The 20661-nt window shown below is 39.8% G+C and overlaps 2 protein-coding genes across 2 annotated transcripts in view; one reads left to right on the plus strand and one right to left on the minus strand.

Moving 5' to 3' along the window:
* Nucleotides 1–1416: 1416 nt before the first annotated feature.
* On the minus strand, nucleotides 1417–13431 carry KIAA1143 (KIAA1143 ortholog). The gene is made up of 3 exons (XM_064417410.1): nucleotides 13271–13431; nucleotides 11732–11891; nucleotides 1417–3810 (listed from the first exon to the last, which is right to left on the minus strand). Exons 1-3 carry the CDS (start codon nucleotides 13376–13378, stop codon nucleotides 3599–3601), a joined length of 480 nt encoding a protein of 159 aa, XP_064273480.1. The 5' UTR covers nucleotides 13379–13431; the 3' UTR covers nucleotides 1417–3598.
* A 69-nt stretch (nucleotides 13432–13500) lies between these two features.
* The window catches only part of KIF15 (kinesin family member 15), a 33083-nt gene continuing 25922 nt past the window's right edge, over nucleotides 13501–20661 (plus strand). Inside the window, exons 1-8 of the mRNA XM_064417374.1 lie at nucleotides 13501–13592; nucleotides 15242–15284; nucleotides 16440–16623; nucleotides 17739–17815; nucleotides 18925–18962; nucleotides 19095–19192; nucleotides 19564–19743; nucleotides 20444–20653. Coding sequence (XP_064273444.1) covers nucleotides 13574–13592; nucleotides 15242–15284; nucleotides 16440–16623; nucleotides 17739–17815; nucleotides 18925–18962; nucleotides 19095–19192; nucleotides 19564–19743; nucleotides 20444–20653 — 849 coding nt within the window. The 5' untranslated portion in view covers nucleotides 13501–13573. The remainder of the gene's footprint in view (nucleotides 13593–15241; nucleotides 15285–16439; nucleotides 16624–17738; nucleotides 17816–18924; nucleotides 18963–19094; nucleotides 19193–19563; nucleotides 19744–20443; nucleotides 20654–20661) is intronic.

Genomic DNA, 20661 nt, shown 5'->3' on the forward strand with positions numbered 1-20661 from the left:
AAGAGTTTCACATTTCTTTCCTAAATGAACAAGTAATTGTTCTCTTTAACCACAGGTTTCATGGGAGTTGATAGTGTGTGTGATTTTCCTGGTGTGTCATGGTAAAAACACTGAATTTTCACATGACTACCTGATTAAAATGCTTTCGTGCATCACTCACACCTCTTAATAAATCTATTCCATTAGTTATTGTTGGGTGAACTGGGAGTGAAATACAATGAATACAAAGGCCTCCTCCTGGTCAGAGCACTACAAATCAGTTGGAATAAAGGAAAGAAACTGGGTTTCCGTATCCACCTTTTTTTCCCCTGCTATGTTGCCTAAACAACAACATACCTTTTAATGTATTATTTCCAAGCAAACCCAATCCATTTATTTGCATTCCAGACATCTGTCATGAGGCTGTAGAGCAAGAAGTATGATTAACCAGAAGTACCACACTCAATAAATAAAAGTACTGCACTCAATACTTTAAGTAACCCTCCCTTTACTGGACTGCAGTCTCCCAAGTCTTTCACTAAAAATGGTAAATTTTTGTCCATTTTGTTTTAATGCAATTACTGTCCAGAACCAAACAATATCTCAAACTTATTTTGAACAGGCCAGATCAACTGCATATTTGTGAGGGATTCTCTAATTTTAAGGTAAAACCAAATGCTCTCTGGTCCTTGGCAAGTATTTATCTTGATAGCCATGTCTCCTAAATTGCCTCACAGCTCAAGTTATGAACTTCCAGGTTGTGCAAGAAAAATGTATGCAAATACATTTCTGTACTGACAAATAGAACCAGAAAAGTTTAAGCAAGCAGCCAATGGTTAATTCATTCTTTCAGATGAGTCTCAGCAAGTCAAAGTATTTACTCCATTTTTGACATATGCCCAAATATTCCTTTTGTATGCTGGAATGCTACAAGATTACTCATGGGCATGTATGTATGTATTGGTATATATTTTTAATGGATTCAAACAAGTTTTAAGTATACAAAATCGATGGAAATACTAATTCCTGGGAGCTTTTGGCTCTGTACTTTTTCTTTAATTTTTTTTTCTTTTATATGTAGAGAATACAGACAAATTATGTATTTACAAATGTAGCATGTCCTCATGGGAAAAATCAGGTGGTCACACAGCACCTCTCTCACAATTCCAATATGAAAGCAGTGCAACAAGAATTTAATATCCATTTATAGGTCTGGTTTCAATTTTCTGAAAGGATAACAATCTATTGATTTTCAAAATCAGGGTAACATGTACTCACACAAACAGTGCAAAACAGTGTGCAGACTTGCATCTGATGTTATGCTGCAGGAAGCTGGTGTGTAGGGAGACAGGCAGGTACAGGAAGTTCCAATATCAGGAGGCAAAAAAACCCCTAATTTCATGTACTGAAATTTTTATTAAAATATCTTTGGACCACTTAAAAGAAAATATAATTTATTGTTTACCAGATGAACAAACTAAAGCCAGCTGTTTTACACAGCAACTTGAAATTTGCTCCTTGATGAAGCTTTACAGGCCAAATAATTTCAAATGTCCTGTCACTCAGCAGAACTGGTTTCATATAGTTACAGAATACACCATACTTCCAAATATTTTCAGTCACATGTGACATTCTTAGCACATTGTTCTCCCAAATCCCACCAGCTCTCAGTGTCACTTCTGTCCTGTTACAGAAAGATGCTGAAATGGGACACCTTCTTTCTATGCCCCATCTGCCCAAGATTGTTACTCTCCAAGACCTGTTGGTCAGAAGTAGAACCAGAGGGTCTTGCTCCAGGTTCATGGAGGCAGAAGATGCCAGATCCCTTTAAAATGAGACAACACTCACATAGGCCTCTTTCATTGCCACTAGCTACTGAGAAGTTGAGGCAGAGCAAGGCAGAAGCTCCCCTTTGTTTTGGTCTCTGGGCCAAGGAGGACTTTCTCTACAGACCTTTTTTCCTTGCTTTTTCATTGCTGCCACCCTGGATGGCCAGCCATGGCACCACAATGAGAAAAATTGAACAGCCCCTGCTCCATCCAGTCACTCCAGCCCCCCAGCAGAGCTCAGCTGCTGTGGGAGGGTGTGGAGCCTGAGCTGCCCCAGGCATCTGCCTGTCATCTTCTGCTGAGGAGGAGCCCAAGTCCCTTCATGAGTTCCAGCCACTGACCAGTTCCAGCCACCACTGTTGATGGAGCTGCTGCAGCTGCCGGAAGAGAGACCCTCTCCGGTGATATGGAGCAAGCAGATCAGCAGCATTTGACAGGTTTTGGAATCCAGGTTTCTTTTTGTTTTGTCCTTGTTCTTTGTTGGTTGTTGTTTGCAGAAGAGGAACTTTCATAATCACAGAGTTTCAGATGCTGTGGTGGTTTTCTTCCCTTTGTTCTCTCTCCAACACATGGTCAGGAGAAGGGGCTTCTCCACCAGCTTGTCTTTGTCCCCTGAACCACATGGTCTTCTATGGAGACCAACATTTCTGGGGAGGGGTTTCTCTGCCATCTTGTCTTCTGTGCTCCCAAGCAGTCCATAGGATTCAGCATCTTTCTATCTAGTGATGATTACTGTTATCCTGTCTGTTGCTGTTTCATTTTTTAGTAAACTTTTATTTTTTCACTTATATGTTCTTGCTTTCATCTCTGCTAATCGGTGAAAGGGAAGCAGTTAAAACTAAAAGGGGCAGTAACTAATTCCAGAGTGTCTGCCCCAGAAACTGTCTTAAACCAAGATACACACGGCTATAGTGTTCCTTGGCTTAAATTCCCTGTTTACAACTTCCCCCCTACTTGAAGAATACTAAATTAATGCTTTTCCACAGCTTAAAGATGAAATAGTTTTTTAAACAAGCTGTCTGATTATAAATAATTATGAACACGTAAGTAGTTAACTGGAACAAATATACTTTTAAAAAAACCCCAAAACACCATCAAACCACTGAGCCCATCAGTGTCAAAACCAAAGTGCACAATCTCCAATGGTTTAGGCTTCTTTTGCATTAGTTGATACCATCAACTAGAATCAATATCTTTATACCTTGCTATTACAACCAATTCAAATGAATTTGATGTTTCTTAGATTGCATTCACTAAAGATAGGATCAAGACTACATGAATTTAGCAAGTGCAGCCTCATTTACTGCAATGCTCTGCAAGAGCTAATCTTGCAAATCACAAATGCAAAGGTTGTGCAAACTTTTGTTAAGATGTGAGACAGAAAGTCTCTGTTTCACAGTAATGAAGTGTCTCTCTTTTGAATGTCAATAATAACAGGTAAAAACCACAACTGTCAACTAAGGCTATTTAATATAGAGGAAATACATTTTAGTAATGGAGGGCATCTTAAAATTGACTGAAAATTTGAAAGCTAAATATGTACAGGTATCATTTGCTACTCATTCGTGAACTAAAATGGCTTTTACATACGCGGTTAAATTCTCTTTTAAAATTAAGACTTGACATACAGTTCCAACTAACTGCAGACTTAGCTCATGCTAATTTTATACATTATTTTTCTAGTTGGACTATAACAAAGTAAAAGACTCAGACACCATGCTTCAATTCCTATGAAAGCCCTCAATCCAGGTCTCTAGACAAGCAAGTAAAGCATAAAAAAACTACAAGCCCTAATCATCATTTTCCTCATCATCAAATGAGAGAAGACTGCTGTTTTTTACTTGCTTAGCTGTACTCTCAGAAGTAGTTGCTTCTCTCTTAGTTTTCTTTGCTTCTTTCATCTTCTTACTTGAACTTACATTGAAGTCCAAACACTTCTCTGATGAACGTTTGGCTGGTTTCCTGAATTTAATTTTTCCATCAGCAGGTTCTGGTTCATCATCTGTAATAAAGAGAGTAAAGTCAGAACTCATCTGCATAGGTTCACAAACACATACAGACCTTGAACTAAAATCAGTAAGGCCTCTGACAGAATACAACAATCATGAAAATGTACTTTTTCGCCATAAACTCTGTATCAATGAATGTCCTTCATCTACATACAACTGCTCCATGTCAGCCAGCCCTTGAAGACAATCCTCCTGAAGTTCCTATTGGAAATGGGGTTTCACTAATCAGAGCTCTAACTTAGAAGAGATTATGAGCAGTATAGCTTTGCCCTCATATTCCATTCACATCTACTTACCAAAATGGAGAGAACAATTTCATAGGATCCTCTTACTCTGCCTCAGTATTTGTAAAATTCATGACATCAAATGCACTTATTTCAGAATTATGGCATCTCTTTAAATAACAAAATGACACATATACAAGAAAAACCTTTTTTTCCCTAATATATTCTGTCCTGCTGAGATAGCTGAAAAGATCACGTGGTAATAAACATCCCCTTTATTATCGTAATGGATGAAAGTTTCAGGGTTTCTTTGTATCTGCAAAATCACCCAACTATTCCAACTGACTAATTTTGCTCTAGTGCATGCAGAGGAGCAGACAACACTCTTGAAAACAGGAGAAGTCCCTTCCATGATTATCAGGCAGAGTGGGATAGCTACTGCATAAGTAATAGCATCAGGCAGTATTTCTGGAAGATAAAGTGTAATGTAAAGTCGTGAATCAGACACAAAGGTTCACGCTGCAGTAGTTTGCAATTTTTATAATCTATATGTGACAGAATGTTAAGGAGCCACAGGTTCTGTGCAAGATACTTTTCCTAAATTACTTTTGTGAAATTCATTACTCAATGGAAATGTGTTTGACAAGATTATGTGCTATTTAATTAAAACCAATAAATAACTTTTCTCTTTAGCACAAATTCTTTCCTCGGTATATCAGCACTACGGCAGAAGACTTAACATTTCACTGTTATCTACACAGCACTGGCTGAAACTCTCTTTGGTGCATTCTCAAAACAATACAACTAATAAATCTGGTATCTTAAGGGTTGTGTGGTATAAATGAAGACATCAACTTCAGCGGGAAATTTCAGTAAGAATGCCTTAAGTTTCAGAGACCCTCTTAAAGAAGAAACCTAGCTTGAAAAACTACGCACCAATTCTGCCAATGGCTTCTACAGAATGCATATTTCCAAAAGGTGCACATGGTGATGAGCAGGAGCACAAGTCCTGAGGGACATGGGGTTGTCCAGCCTGGAGAAAAGGAGCTCTGGGGGGACCTCATCTCTCTCTGCAACTGCCTAAAAGGAGATTGGTAGTGAGGTAGGCATCAGTCTCTTCTCCCAAGAAACAAGCAACAGGACAAGAAATGGCCACATGGGGAAGTTTAGAGTGCATACCAAGAAAAATTTCTTCACTGTGAGAGTGGTCAGGCACTACAACAAGTTGTCCAGGCAAGTAGTGGAAACAGCATCCCTTGCAGTGTTCAAAGAACACGTGGCACTTGGGGACACAGTTTAGTGGCAACAAAGCAGTGCAAGCTTAATAACTGGGGCTCCATGGATCCTAGAGATGTTTTCCAAACCAAACATTTCCTTGATTCTATGATTCTACACTAGTTTATGAGAAAATGCTACTATGCAGAAAATAACTAACCAGAATTGGGGAAAAATACTTCTTTCTTGGCACATTAGAAAAGCATTACAGTTACAAGGAATTAGCAGCAATAATAAACTGTAGATATGAAAAGCATAGTTCTCAATGGATCCATTGTGAACTCTGCACAGAGAGCTTAAGTGTTTAGATGCTGTACATGTAATACAGAAGTTTAGGAAGTGTCTACAGTAAATTTTGGGAGGGAAATAGAACTCCTGAAAGCATATCACACCTAATGAATCAGAATATACTATGCATCCTTTTTATCAGAAACTGGGCCTCCTTTTTGGGGTAAGAAGTGTTATAGCAAATTATTCCCCTTACGAATTGCATAGCCACAATGTTTATTTGGATATAGAGATCTTTTAATTTAAACAAGATCTGAGGCACAATCTAAGCCAAATTCTGAAAAAAAAAATCTATCTATACGGAGAACTTCCTTTATGTACAGACACAACTGCCTATGTGCTGTATACAGTACCCATAGTGCTGTGGAAATGACACAACCAGCTGCTGGATAAGCACAAGGAGCAAAAAAATCAATTGGATACTCTTTAACAAACGGATTACTGCATTTTCTTACAGTGGTAAATTTTAAAAACCTAACCCCTAAAAATACAGTTCAAAGCATATCAATAGAAGAAAACAGATAAACAGCTACGTAGCTGTAATCCATGGGGAAAAAAAAAAAGGGCATAAATTTTAATTTTACTCACAATTGGCCTGCTACCCACATTGTGAACTGCACAAAACAATTTCATTTTGCGAACCAGATGGAGAAACTGATAAGTATCTTCGCAATATGAATTTAAACATGTAATAAGCTAAGGGCACAAACAGCAAAGCTCAAAAATTCCACCAAAATGGCAACTGGTTCAGCTCTGACCTCCAGGGCTACAATACTATTCACAGGTCATTCTGTATCAAAGGAAATTATTTTAGCTCTTGGCCTGGTTAAACACTGTCAAAATTTCATGATATGCTCAAGGACATTCCTTTCAGCAGGAAGCCCAGGCCAGCCTCAGAGTGTGTGTTGGCAGTGCTTGACAAAGAATGAAGCAGATAAGGAAACACAGTAGGCCTAGCCTACATGGGGAGAGAGCGAGGACAGACCAGGCTTCTTGAAAAAAATTTGATGAGGCAGTTCAAGGAATTTGTGTTGATGTGTTAAGATTGTCTTTTTCAGCTGGTAAAATGACTTCACTTTATCCTTTGTAATTTCACCAGGTTCTCATGTGTCAGCTATCTTTTTTGCTTGCATCAAAGACCTACAAAAAAATGACTTGTATTAAGCAATGCAAAAAAATTACTAAAGAAACAATCTCAGTGTTGGTAGTTTTTAAAACAGAGTCCTAATAAAAGACTCTGTTAGTATTATGAGAGTGGGATTTCTGGTAAGCACACTGAAACACACTAAGTAAAATACATAAAAGCACTACAGGAGAAATAATAAAATCCACTTCTCAAAAATGAGTCAAAAACTACACTAGCAGTTCAAATTCCCACTGTTCTTAGTCACTGCTGCTTTTTACCTGGATCACAAACCACTGGTTGACCAACAAGAGCACAGTCAGATGTTGAGCTGAAAGCTCACTTCACAAGTGACATTAATTTAAGAAACTACAAAATCAGAAATTTCTTCTTTTCTTTTAATTGCAAGGTATATATTGAAAGTAGAAATGAAAGCCTAAAAATTAAATACTGCTCTTCAGTTTAGAGGGTGTTTTTATTTAGTAGTCATTTGTGTAGTTAGCAGCACCACTTTTCAGCAGTTTCTGTCCACATATGTCAATGAGGCAACAACTGGAAATACAAGTGCCACTGAACTGTCAGGAGCAACAGGAGAACAGTGGAACCCATACACGTCAGTTCAAAGATAGGAGGTTAGGAAAAGAATTACAATAAGCTGGCAAATTTCCTAATGGTTTCTAAGGTTAGAAGTTCAGGTCAGCCATTTCAGATGCTCCTTCCAATGCTTTCTGGCCATCCACTCTCTATCCATGCCTTTGGAAGCATTTACTCCAGGAATTCAGCACACTGGTGGTTTGAAGATAACAAGGTCACTCTTGCTCCAATAGTCAGTTTTGTTTATGAAAACCTTACTTAAATACTGCAAAGTTAGCTTTGATTTAGGTTCCTGCTAATTCACATATATGTAAAATATTTCATATTTCACAGAGCAGCATTACCTCTGTGAGATGTATCTGATATATCAGCTGCTTAAATCACAACAGCCTGTGCTTATTCAGGAATGGGTCCAATAGCCAAGACAGCAAGGACTGTATTCTCCTTGCCTCTTTGCTCTACTGTCCTTCCCCAGAACCCAGCATATAGAATGAAACAAGAAAAACATTATAAGGCTTTGAACAGAAAAGGATACCTTTTGCCAAATTTGGTCATCTGCATATGTCAAAGTGTCCCAGAGGCCATATGAAGTAGAAAAGCAGTAGAAAAAAAATCAATTTTATAGACTGCAACGAATGCTGAGATAAACTATCTTGCAGTAATTCACATATTTTTTGGTGCAAATTTAATTTTTCATAAGACCATTTTTCCTTGTCTCTGAACCAACTGGGACAATTTTTAAAATGATTCATAAAACATTAAGATAAATCACTGTTGATAAACAAACTACTTCTTTTTAAAAAGCCTCTGAGTCTCTGCTCCATGGAGAAAAATATTTCAATATAGAAGGGTATTTTCTCATATAAGAAAGATTTGGTCCTAAATAAAAAAGATTCCTGTGACTCTACTTGCAAAAGCCAACAGAAAAGCTAGGATTTGCTCTGCCTTAGGTAGCGACTAAGTGCAGCTAGGACATTAATCAGCTGGTTTAACCAAATTAATGCAAAAATTAATGCAAAAACGTTACTCATCTGTAAAAGAAAATGCAAGTCATAGGAACATCTGGTGTCTAAAATTAAAAATAAACAAAACCAAAATGAACAAAAGCTGTAGCCATGCCAAAATGGTTATAGAAGAAAACAAAGGAGAAAGTATGTAAATGAGATATGGAAAATTCTGGGGTAATATCACAATCCTAAACCTGAAGACAAGGTCCTTTAAATGAAGACAATCACTACAACATAAGAGAAAAAATGGAAGAACCTCAAAACTGAGTACTTCCCCAGCTCTGAAAAACTGTACCCACAACAGATAGTTAGTAGCACATTTCTTAGGATCTATCAAAGTGCCTCAGCATTGATGCATGCTTGAAAGGAAGATTATCAGTTGGGAAATCTACTTTCCTATTACCTTTTTAGCTTCATGTAATTTCACTAATGATCTGATTTGGGACTATATAATAAGGTCGAGTAGCTATTAAATTAATTTGACTTTCAACTCTGGAGTTAAAATCAAAGCAACATGAAATGCAACCAAGTCATACAGCACCGAACTTTCTTTATAATTCCCATTTTCAGAATTAACAGCCAAAAAAATAAAATAAATTCTCACATTACTCAATACTCTCTTTATTAGACTGTAAGAAAACAGCTGTCTAAATACCTGCCTCAGACTAGAAATAAAAATTTCAATGTAGAGGTCAAACTGACAGTGCAAAAATGGCCCAAAGTGCAAAAAAGCCTTCAGCAAGTCATAGCATAGTCACACTCACCTCCTTTCCTTGGAAATTTCGCACTGGGTTCTCTCCATAGCAGAGGAACACACTAGCGCTTATCCTGTTTATTCCCATAAGCCACAAAAAGGAAAAGAGCACGAAGACCTCATATTAACTGCAAAGGCAGATGAAGGAACAGTAACACAATAATGCAGAACAGAGGGCAGCAGTCCCCAACACTCCTGGTACCTACTTCTGTGGATTTTTTCCTCCAAATGCAAGCTATTACTGAAGGACTGAAGGGGTAATAAGCAGAGGTGACAAAGTTCTACAGGGACTCAATAGTGCCATCCTCACTACATACAATTAGGTCTTGGGAATGTCTTTTTCCACCAAGTAAGTTCAGTCACTCTATTCAAATACACTTCCATTTCACACTGTGTATTCAGCTTGGTAGCTCTTTTGGACTTTTTTCACAGCATGGACTCCACCTCAATAGATTCTCATGGACAACTACTTCTTTTTGCCTGGCCTTACAAAATCATTTTTCCTCCTACTGTGATCACTCAAAGTTCAAGTTGCTTGTATGAAAAGGAAGCCAATGCTCAGAAAGAACCATGATATTTCTTTCCAATAAGTTGAAACGTCTCCCAATACTAGGAGGGTGAAAGAAATTTTGTGATGACTTTAGAAACTGTGACACCAAGCATCTATATGCATTACACTTCAATAACAAGACACCAGGAAGTAAGCCCAAAGCTGAGCATGTATCTTCAGAGGGGTTCAAGTCACATACCTGCTTAGACCTAACAAATACATATCCACCTGCAGAAAATAGGATGTGGTTTATTTAGTTTCAAGCTAACCTACGTTACTAAAAATTAAGATTTCTCATCAATCTGCTTTTCAAAAAATATAAGATTCTCAACATATTTTCTCCCACTTCTGTTACTGACTTCTCCACTTATACCATTTGAATTTCAACACATACATCTGCACAGAGACAGCATGAACCTGAATTTTCAAATCCCTATGGCAGACAAAGAGACAAGCTAAGGATGTCATATTGACAGCCATGTGCTAGGCCTCACAGTATGCTCTAAATTCAACTGGCAGCTTTTGTAAATAGCCAAAATGGCTAACCACAGAAGATGTCCAGTTTCTATGATTCACCTTTCTATTTTATACTTTGGGTTCCAGCTCCTATATTCTTAATTGTCAAGACATTCCACTAGAGACAACAGTAGCTACATTCAATTTGTCAGGTCTTCTGTCAGCAAAAGATAAAGCTCCATTTCATCACACCCTGTGTGATGATTGAAGCTTCTGGACACTCAAAGCACTTATGTCAATCATACCTGAATGATAAATACTGAGAGAAATTCTTAACATAAAACTGTATCCATCAGCTGTAGTTTCTCATCCTTATTGTAAAACTGCAGCAGCTCCTCCCACACCACTTCCATCTTTCCATTCTGTGTAATTCTTTGTGGCAGAGTGTCCTAGGGTGACTTTAGGATGTTTGTATTCCCAATCCTCTGCTCTGTTTATGCTGGGTATTATATTCAGTACCTTCAAAACTGGTTCTGAGACCGAAGGCAAGGAGAAGAACAACAAAAAGGAGTTTGTTATCAGAAACTGCATCCCTTTTCCACCTCCTGCCCTGGATTGTTTTGTCTATGCACAGATGGAGCAGAACACAGCCCTCCTTTGCTTTTTAGTTAAGTTTAGCTAGCTGAGGCAGGGAAGTTTTCCCTGAACTGTCTTTTCTTTCCCTTTTCTTGGAACCGTTCGAACCTGCTCTGGACTGGGACCTGGGGAGCACCAAGAGCTCGCACTCTGTGGCCAGCCAGGGCCTCCTCTGGGCAGCAGCCTTTCCCAGCGCCGGAGGGACTGATAACAGAGTGACCACCCCGGGAGAGACATTCTGAATTTGCCATCTCTTCAGAGCAACGAATGAGTTTTGTCATCTGGTATTGTTCATTTTTTGTGCTGGGGAGTGCTTTGTTTGTTTAAATAGGGTTTTTTTCCCACTTCCCTCCAAGGAAATTTTTCCCGAACGTGGTTGCAGAGAGCGGCCACGTGAGTTCGCTTTCGGGGTGGGGGGCCCTTTTAGAGGTTTTCTCCCAAGTTTGCCTTAAACCAGAACACAGAGAAACATTTTTTTTCTGGATCTTGCTGGTTTTTGGCACTATTGTATCAGATAAGCGAACATGTTCCCAAGCCACATGTCTGCAATTCCTTCCACCAAAGCACAGACCTGAATCCCTCTGCCCTGACACTCTCTTTCATGAACTCATACAATTACCTTTTAAACATCCACTCCACTGTCAAATTCAGCTGAATTAGTCAATGAGTTAAAAAATGATCACAGGTGATGTCAAAAGACTGTACACTGGAATAATACAACAAAAAAATTTGTTTACGAAAATAGAAAAAAAATTAAAGGTGCATTTAGAGGGAGGATGGTGCAAAATCAAGAAGCACAGAACTACATAATTATAAAAAGCTAGACAGCCTGAATATGCTCTTAACAACTTGAGATTAGGAACCAGAAATGCAAATTATTTAGGTGAAAAATTCAGAACTAATCAAAGGTAGTATTAACCAGTAGAAAGCTGAGCACATATCAGACCTGCTTTTGTGGATTATTGCTTTGACTACACAAAGCAAGAAATTAGTAGCTTGAAATTCACCTGATTCTTTTGATTTTAAAGCCTCTTTGATTTGCTGCTTAATTTTCATTGCTTCTTCCGCAGTCAGGTCCCCTTTCTTCAGTGTCACCACTTGCGGCTGCTCATCTTCCTTGTCACTGCCGTTGTCACTGTCGTCATCGGCGAGTGGAAGCTGCTCTCTCTGGACAAGACAGAAATAAAAGCCATTCTGATCATCACTCCAGTTGTGGGCCAGTACTCCTTGGTTTCACTTTTGCAGAAGGGTTATTGAGGAGAGTTGGCACAGCTGCCAGTGCCAGGCCTTCCCAGCACATTATCCAAAGGACACTCCAATTGTGTCACTGAGACATGGCTTCCCATTGAAAACATTAGCATGGGAGTATGGGATTCTTCAATTAGAGACCAGAAGGAACTTGGAAAGCATGAAATTAATTCCTTTTCTTCACCATCTTGACTGTGCAGCACTATCTGCTATGCAACATTAAGAAAAGCTTTAAATGCAAGGGTCCAAACTTGAACCTTCTATGCTGTACTCAAAGCAGCACAAAGGGAAATGTGGGTCCATGGTGGCTGGGTTATTAAACCTGGCTAAACAAATCACTGTAAGCAGCACTGACACAAGATCATACTCCTGTTTCTGCTCTCTCAAACTTGTGCACTGGGACAGAAGAATCAATTTGGGTAATTTTTTATTTTTTTAAAAAAAGCCTTCTGGTATGGAAACCTCAGTGCAACAACCTGAAGTTTGGCAATATCAGAGGATCTGAAAACTTTATATTGTAAGGAAAAGTATAGACAGTATTAGTGTAATCTACTGAATATGCATGTATATATATATATATAATGGTAAGTTCATTTCTTAAGGTATCCTGTAAAAACCTATTTAGAGGGAAACACGTGCAAGATCACATTGGAAGCAGAAAAAAACTGTGCCTTAGAAAAGGCTGCCTTTTAACTCCCTGCTTTTCCAGCCATCACAACACAGTTCATGACACAGACCTACAGCAAGATGCTTGAGGTTGGGAGGGACCTTAAAGGTCATCCAGTTCCAGTTCCCTCGCCGTGGACATGGGCACCTCCCACTAGGCCAGGCTGCTCAGAGTCCCATCCAACCTGGCTCTGAACAATTCCAGACACGGGGCATCCCCTTAGGCAACCTGTCCCACCACCCTCACGCTTTCCACAAATCGAACCTAAATTCCTTCTCCATCATTCCGAACTCATGCTAACTCCTTTACAATAATCTGGTTTATCGTGCTTTTAGAACATTTTTTTCCACACCGCCCCCATCGCCCTGTGTTTTTAAAAGCCCGGCTCAAGCTCGGACATCACCCGGAGGCACGCAGGGGCTGAAGGGGCACCGCAAGGCCGCCACAGCAGCCTCGCAGTTGTGCTGATCCAACACAAAGCCAAACCAAGTCACACACACGACCTCAGTCAGGGTAACTACGGCTCCCCTCGCACTACAAACGCTGCTTCCCCACCGCCCACTGCGCCAGAAGGCAGCGGGCGGGGATGGGCGGGCGGCCATCGAGGCTCGCCCGCGGGCCAGGGCGTTACCTTGGTGTCCACCGTGGGGCCCTCCCGATACCCGACCCGCCGCTTGAAGCGGCTGAGGAAGGCGGGCTCGGCCGGCCGCACGTAGGACACCTGGTTCCTCTTGCTCATGGCCGCCGCCGCCGCCGCCGCGCGCTTCCGGGCGGGCGGCGCCGCGCGCGCTCCGTTCCGGAGCTCCCAGCCAATGGCGGCGCGCGCGCTGGCCGCGGGCAGGGGCGGGGCCGCACCGCTGAGCGCCAAATTCGAAGGGGCCGCCATTTTGGAGCGGCGGGCGGGCGGGCGGGAGTCGCCGGGCCTGGAGTGACCATGGCTCCCGGCGAGAGAGGTGAGTGGGAACGGCCGGGAAGGGGCCTGGGGATGTGCCCTCGGTGCGGGGAGCAGGGGAGGGAGCGGGGCACTGAGGGACGGCGCTGCCCGGCAGAGCCGCGCTGTCCCGCGCCCTGCAGAGGCATCTCCCGCGTGGGAGAGCCCGCGGGGCCGGGTGCGGAGGGGCTCGGTGTCCCGGGCGGACAGATGCTCCGGGGGGTGCCGTCCTGCCGTGCCCGCGGCAGGGCGCTGCCCCAGTGGTGTCGGCGTACCCGGGAGTCGGCCCTTTCCCAGAGTTACAGAGTAAGCTGAGTCCGAAGGGATTCGGGATCGTCGAGTCCAGCTCCTGGCCCTGCAGAGCACCGTCCCCAACAATCACACCATGTGCCCGAGAGCATTGCCCAGACGCTTCTTGAGCTCTGTCAGGCTCGGTGCTGTGACCACTTCCCTGGGGAGCCTGTTCCAGTGCCCAGCCGCCCTCTGAGTGAAGAGCCTTTTTCTGGTATCCAACCCAAACCTCCCCTGACACAATTTCAGGCTATTCCTAGGGCTGTGCAAGTACCTATCAGTCTGATTTCAGTTTTAACTGCACCCCTTTCCTTGATAACTTGTGCAACTGAAGAATAAATTGCATAATTAGAAGCTAAAATATTTCTCGGATGTTGAGTAAACGAAAACAGCAGGTAAAAAACTCGTGCAGCAGCAGGATATTTAGGTAGTATGAATGTCAAAGAGAAGGTAGGCATCTTTGCACATCATTGTTCATTCTGCTGTTAAAGGTGATCCTCTTACCTGTGTGCTTATAAAGATTTTTATAAACGCTTTATTATTGGAAAATCTTGAGTCATTGTCTTTCATTGTTTTGTTTCTTTTCTAAATACAATTTTGTTTGTTTTGTGTTGAGGACTCCCCATGTGTGGAGACATGAGTCTTGACTCCACATTTCTCAGAAGGCTGGTTTACTATATTATGATATATATTATATTAAAATACTACATAAAAACTATACTAAAAGTACAGAGAGAAAAGAATTATCAGAAGCTTTGAAAGAACAAGAATAAAATGCATAACAAAATTCCTCACTCTCAGAATCAGTGAGGTTGGAAAAGACCTCTGAGATCATGGAGTCCAACCTATGACTGACCAACACCTTGTCAACCAGGCCATGGCACTGAGCACCGTTCCAGACACCTCCAGGCATGGTGACTCCAGTACCTCCCTGGGCAGCCCAAAGTCTAATCAGCCTTTCAGTGAACACATTTCTCCTGATGTCCAACCTGAACCTCCTCTGGCACAGCTTGAGGCTGTGTCCTTTGTCCTGTCAACTGGGAGAAGAGTCTGACCCCAACCTCCTTGTTGTAGAGTGTAGATGAAGGTCTCCCAGAGCCTCCTTCTTGCCAGACTAAACAAATGGCACATTAATAAGTGTGCACACCTTCACATTAAAGGACTGGAGCTTTCTCTTCCTCTGCAACAAACTGAAATCTTTCTGCTAAAGGAAGATAATTGCCAAATATTTTAATGCAGTTTTGTTCATGCACAAAACACGTATTTATAAGGCTCTCCATTTATTTCCCTCTGTACTGCTTACAGTATTTTTTATTTAAGTCAGGAGTTTTGAGCGGTAATTTTATTTTCATTTTTGTGTGCCTCTCTTTTCTTTTATAGGAGATCTGCGTGACTCTTCAATATCTTTGCTGAACTCATCTAGGTAAAATAATATTGGCCAGTTCCCATATATTATTAATCACATTGCACAGAAACAAAACCTAGCATAACTTTGTGAGAGAAAGTTTTTTTCGTTCCATCTTTACCTGCCTAAGATTGCTGCCTTTCTCCCCTAATATCCTTAGAGGCTTAAAAAAAAAAAAAGTATTCATAATGAAACTGTTACGCCAACATGTTGAGTTCCTCTTGAAATGCGGCCATGCAATAAATTTTCATTTTTCCACTAATTCTGCAGCTGGACTCTAGAGTTTATATGAAGAAATATCCCACTGGGAACTTCAGTCTTGTGAGGAAGCCCTAAAGTAAAAACCAAAAAGCCCTCCTCCAAGTGTAAACCGTGCCACAACTCAGAATAATGAAAGCACATTTGGCAAATTAATGTGGTGTGTCTTAGGGAAAATGTTATACTGGATTTTTCTCAGTTGCTGCTTATGTTCTCAGCCCTTTCCTCTGCCACGACCCAGCTGCACATTTCATTCATGAGGACCCTTCCCCACTTTTAAAACTGTTCTCTCTTGTTACCAAAAGTAAATATAGCAGTTGCAACACCCTCCTGCTAAATCTTTTGGAACGAATGAAGTAAAGTAAATCCAAGTTTGCTAACACTTCATGTAAGAATTGAATTCTTTAATATTTTATGGGTGTATTGGTATTTATGGCAGAACTCTTCAGAGCCTTAACGTAAGTCATGCACAGTTACTTATTAAAGCTGATAAATGTGATGAAATTGGTTAGGGATGTTTTAGATGCAGGCACTTGCTATGCTTTATTTGATTCTTTGATCACGAATTGATTCTTTTTTCCCCTTCTTGTGAGCACCAGAGAAAAATGCTAACGACTTTTTTGCTGGACCATAGCATTATCTGATCCATTGGTCCATTAAAGCTTCCAGGAGTAAGAAGGGCATCCTGTGTTCACTGTGCAATGTGTTCTTCTAGAGCTAAAGCTAGGTGCTAGCAAATGTTCTTTGTTTTTCAAATCTGCCACTTTGTTACCTCTATTGAATTAATCTACAAGTAGTGTGATTTTCAGAGACACCTTTGTAAGAACTTCATATGCTTCATCTGATTGTTGCAATTTAATTTTATCAGGCAGCTGATCTATTTGGAAGCAATCTAATGCATAAACATTTATTTAGTGTTGAAGGTGATGCTATCAAGGTTTTCGTGCGGGTGCGTCCCCCTTCAGACAGCACTGCATTAACAGAGGGAGATCATGGCCTGTGTTTATCTGTGCTTTCATCCAACACCATCCGCCTGCACTCAAAGCCTGAGCCCAAGATCTTCACTTTTGATTGCGTTGCAAATATGGAAACAACGCAGGTAATCATTTCCAGAATCTCGTAACTACTGCTATTTTCACCCAAGTTTTGGCAACTACTGTGCTAAGCATTTCTGAAGATGTAGTGCATTAGGTCTAATTTTTTGCAGTGGTCAGATTGGAAATACATTGTTATAGTACAGAATGCTGCATTAGATTTTGCTCTCTAACAGTTTTGATGTGATTGTGGTTTTTTTAGCTGTTAATTTCTGTAATTGGAGTTTGAATTAAAATTGAACGTTTTGTTTGTAAACATTATGGTAACACCATGGAGAGAAAATAAATTGCCTATTGAGACAAATGTATAAAAATAACTGTCAGTCAGTAGCTGATATTAAGATGTGATTTCACAGAATCACAGAATATGCTGAGTTAGAAGGGACTCATCAAGTTCAACTCCTGGCCCTACACATTTGTATTTAAGGAACTTCAGAGTTTATATTCTATTTACTCTATTTCCTTCTTCTACTTTTGCCTTTTAAATGCTCACCTGGGACAAGTAATAGTGGAAAGAAAGTCCTTCCATTTACTTTCTGTAATATGGTGATTGACATTCTGAATGTAATTTTAATTCTGCTAGGACTCCCAATTCCATTTAAATTCTGTTAAAAAAACAAACAAAACAAAACCTCCCAAAAACCTCACCTGCTCTAGGCTGTTATTTGTAGCTAGGTTCTTGCAGATCTAAGAGAAAAATGTGAAGATAGGTGAGACTAAGTTGTGCAGCTCTGTTGAGTGTGCCATTGTGCAGTGGCAAATGTTGAAAGCTAGATTTTATAACTGTCATAGGCACCTGGCCTACTGATGGTATAAACAACGTAACAATCAAAACCACTGGATCAAAATTGTTATTATGTATTTGGAAGCTGTTACTATGATGCTGAATTTTATTATGTCTCTTTGAATTTATCAAGGAATACAATTTTTTCAGAGAATGATTTATGTCATAAAGACTTCAGATGTATCATTTTGCTGTGAGAATTCCAGGGATCATGGTACATGTCTAACCTTAAGAAATGCGTCTATGATATGCTATAAAGTTATGGCATAGGAAACACTGATACAACAGATACTTAAACAGGTAGTGCCAAGTGCTTTCTCTTTCCCTTATCCCCAGGAGTCTGTGTTCTCAAGTGTGGCTAAAAACATTGTTGAATCGTGTATGAATGGCTACAATGGAACCATCTTTGCATAGTAAGTGATTTCGTAGCAATTACAGTCATTTCATAGCAATGGAGACATTTAACCCCATCATAAGCAGCTGGGTTTTCAAGTGCCAGAGCCTGCCTGATTTTACAGTAAACTTTGAAAGTGCTTCCTTACTGCAGCACAGCATAAGCAATGTTCTTGCAGTATTGGATGGTACTCCTTGCCCCTCTTTTGGAGGAATCTGTATGTAGGTGTTACACTTTTAACACTTAAGGCTAGTAATGCTGATGTAAACTCATTTCAATCTTACTGTTCTTTGCTTAAAAAGTGGGAGCTTCATTGCACTGTTAAAGAGAAAGCTAGTGGTTTTCAAGTAAAATGGAATGAAAATTGTTTTAACTTGATATTTGGTCAGCTCAACTCTTCAGTGACTCTTGGCTGCCTGTGGGAAAACTCATGAATGATAATTTTAACTGTTAGAATATTTTTAAGGTAGAAATATATCCATGACTGATATAGAAATATATCCAGTAGTATGAATATAGTTATATTAACTTTTTGAAAACTGAGGAAGCACTTTGGTTAGAAAATGCTGACTTCATCAAAACTTTACTGGGGTGTTTTTTAGTGTAGCACAGCTTTTGCAAAACTATCAAGTCCACTTTGTTACAAGATACAAATGCGGAAAAATGAAATTGCCCTGAAGTTTCTTTAGCATGATTAATAACTACATTAGAAAAAAAAAAAAAAAACCTCTAAAAGAAAAAAAATACTTCAAAGTCAGATATATCCTTATATCTAAATATATCCTGAGTGACATAAAACTCTAAAGTTTGACCCAAAAATTAGTTTTATGTATATATTTGAAAACCTTCATTTTAATGCTGACTACCCTTTCCAAGAGAAATGAGGAAGGAAATGGTGGGTGGTAGGGGAGACAAAATGGGATTTATCTAATGGGATTTTTTTGGTAAAATTTGCTGGTTTGTTTTTACACCTTTTTAGCTGACTGATTTCTCAGCTTGCTTCTCTATCCTTATCTTCAGTTTAGAAAATTGTTGCTTGTTTTAAGCTTTGACTTCTCCTTAAAAGATGAAGATGAATGAAAATTCAGAATAAAGTTTAATCTCACTTTTTTTTTCTTTTTTTTTTAGTGGCCAGACTGGGTCAGGAAAAACCTTTACTATGATGGGTAAGTGCATGAGAGATTAATCGTTCAGTAGTTTCTTAATGGTTTTTTTTGTCTTGAAATGTATTCCTCATATCAACCGCTACTCTTGAATACTACTAATTAATTATTTTTTAATTTAAAAAATTTCTTTAGGACCATCTGATTCTGGTAATTTCACTCACAGCCTGAGAGGTGTAATTCCACGGAGCTTTGAATACTTATTTTTTCTAATTGAGCGGGAAAAGGAAAAGGTACATTTACTTTATAATTACTATTGCAGTAATGTCCACAGTAAACATTAGCCGGGGTTGGTAAACTGTGTGTGCAGCCATTAAGTTACCAAGATTATTGCCTCAAATGTATTAATGAGAAATGCTTGCATCTAGTCCTCTACCAAATTATAGTACAGTTTCTTCAGACACAAGTGTGCCTGTATTTTGAGTCTAGAAATGCATCTTGGTTTCCAGATGTTGGTTGTCACCTGGGCATCAGGAATGTATAGTGTGCAGAATATATATGCAATCTAATAGCTTTAGATACATGTGAAAAGAGACTTGCTGCCGTATAATGACAGACTGAATAAAACCAATCTGTTTATAGTGTAAATTACTGTGCTTTTCAGGCTGGCAGTGGAAAGAGTTTTCTCTGCAAATGCTCATTTATTGAAATCTACAATGAGCAGATATTTGACTTGCTAGATTCTGCTTCAGCTGGACTCTTTCTCAGAGAACACATCAAGAAGGGAGTCTTTGTTTGTGGTGCTGTTGAACAGGTGGTGTCATCTGCTGCTGAAGCATACCAGGTATTTTTTGGCACTTTTTAATGCTGGACTATTCATCTTAAATATTATGTGGGAAATATTCCTCTTGGATTAAAGCACATTTTTTTACTTATTTTTTGTCTGTAATGCTTTCTCCCCCTGCTATCTCCCTACTTCAAAACACAGTGTAAAAAAAGCTGGTTTAAGTCAATGCTTCCTGACTATCACATATCTGTAAGAAATCAAAAAAGTTTTAGAGTTTGGAATATCTGAATGGCAATTACAGTAATCTTTCCCCAATGCTTGCCCTACATATCTCTGAAATAGCCACAGAAAACTATACTTCCTGCTAAGTAGGCTCCATGTGTTCCAGAATTTCCAGGTTTATTTCTCCATGAATGGTAACACATACAGATAGTACTTGTGTGACTTCAATTTTTTTTTAAATTATTATTGTGTCTACTGTTAACATACCCCAGTATGGGGTATGTTATGCTTTCAAACAGCAGTGGCACTTTTGGAGAGAAGAAGTGAATATTATAACAAGTTCTCCTACTAAGCTTGACTGTAGCTGCATCTTTTTTGTTTTTAAAATACTTATCTTGGAAAACAGTAAAAAAAGTCCTTGTCCTTGCGATTTTTAGGAGCTGTTGCATGGAATTGTGCCTACGGCTGTTTCTGTCACCTGTATGTGAAGTACAGTCTGACACAGTTGAAATTGTGATGTCTTTTTCATGCTTAGGTATTAACTATGGGCTGGAGAAACCGTCGAGTAGCATCGACCTCCATGAACAGAGAATCCTCCAGATCCCACGCAGTTTTCACTATCACAGTGGAATCCATGGAGAAAAACAACGAGGTTGTTAACATTCGGACTTCTCTGCTCAACCTGGTTGACTTGGCAGGATCTGAGAGACAGAAAGACACCCATACAGAAGGACTGAGGTTAAAGGTTAGTTC

This window comes from Passer domesticus, chromosome 1 (assembly GCF_036417665.1).
Source record: "Passer domesticus isolate bPasDom1 chromosome 1, bPasDom1.hap1, whole genome shotgun sequence".
Classification (NCBI taxonomy): domain Eukaryota; kingdom Metazoa; phylum Chordata; class Aves; order Passeriformes; family Passeridae; genus Passer; species Passer domesticus.

Coding starts and splice junctions, on each gene's coding strand:
- KIAA1143 (XM_064417410.1), bottom strand. CDS start 13,378: ATGAGCAAGAGGAACCAGGTGTCCTACGTGCGGCCGGCCGAGCCCGCC. Junction 11,892..13,270: donor GCCCCACGGTGGACACCAAG/GTAACGCCCTGG, acceptor TGTCTTGTCCAG/AGAGAGCAGCTTCCACTCGC. Junction 3,811..11,731: donor TTTAAAATCAAAAGAATCAG/GTGAATTTCAAG, acceptor TCTTTATTACAG/ATGATGAACCAGAACCTGCT.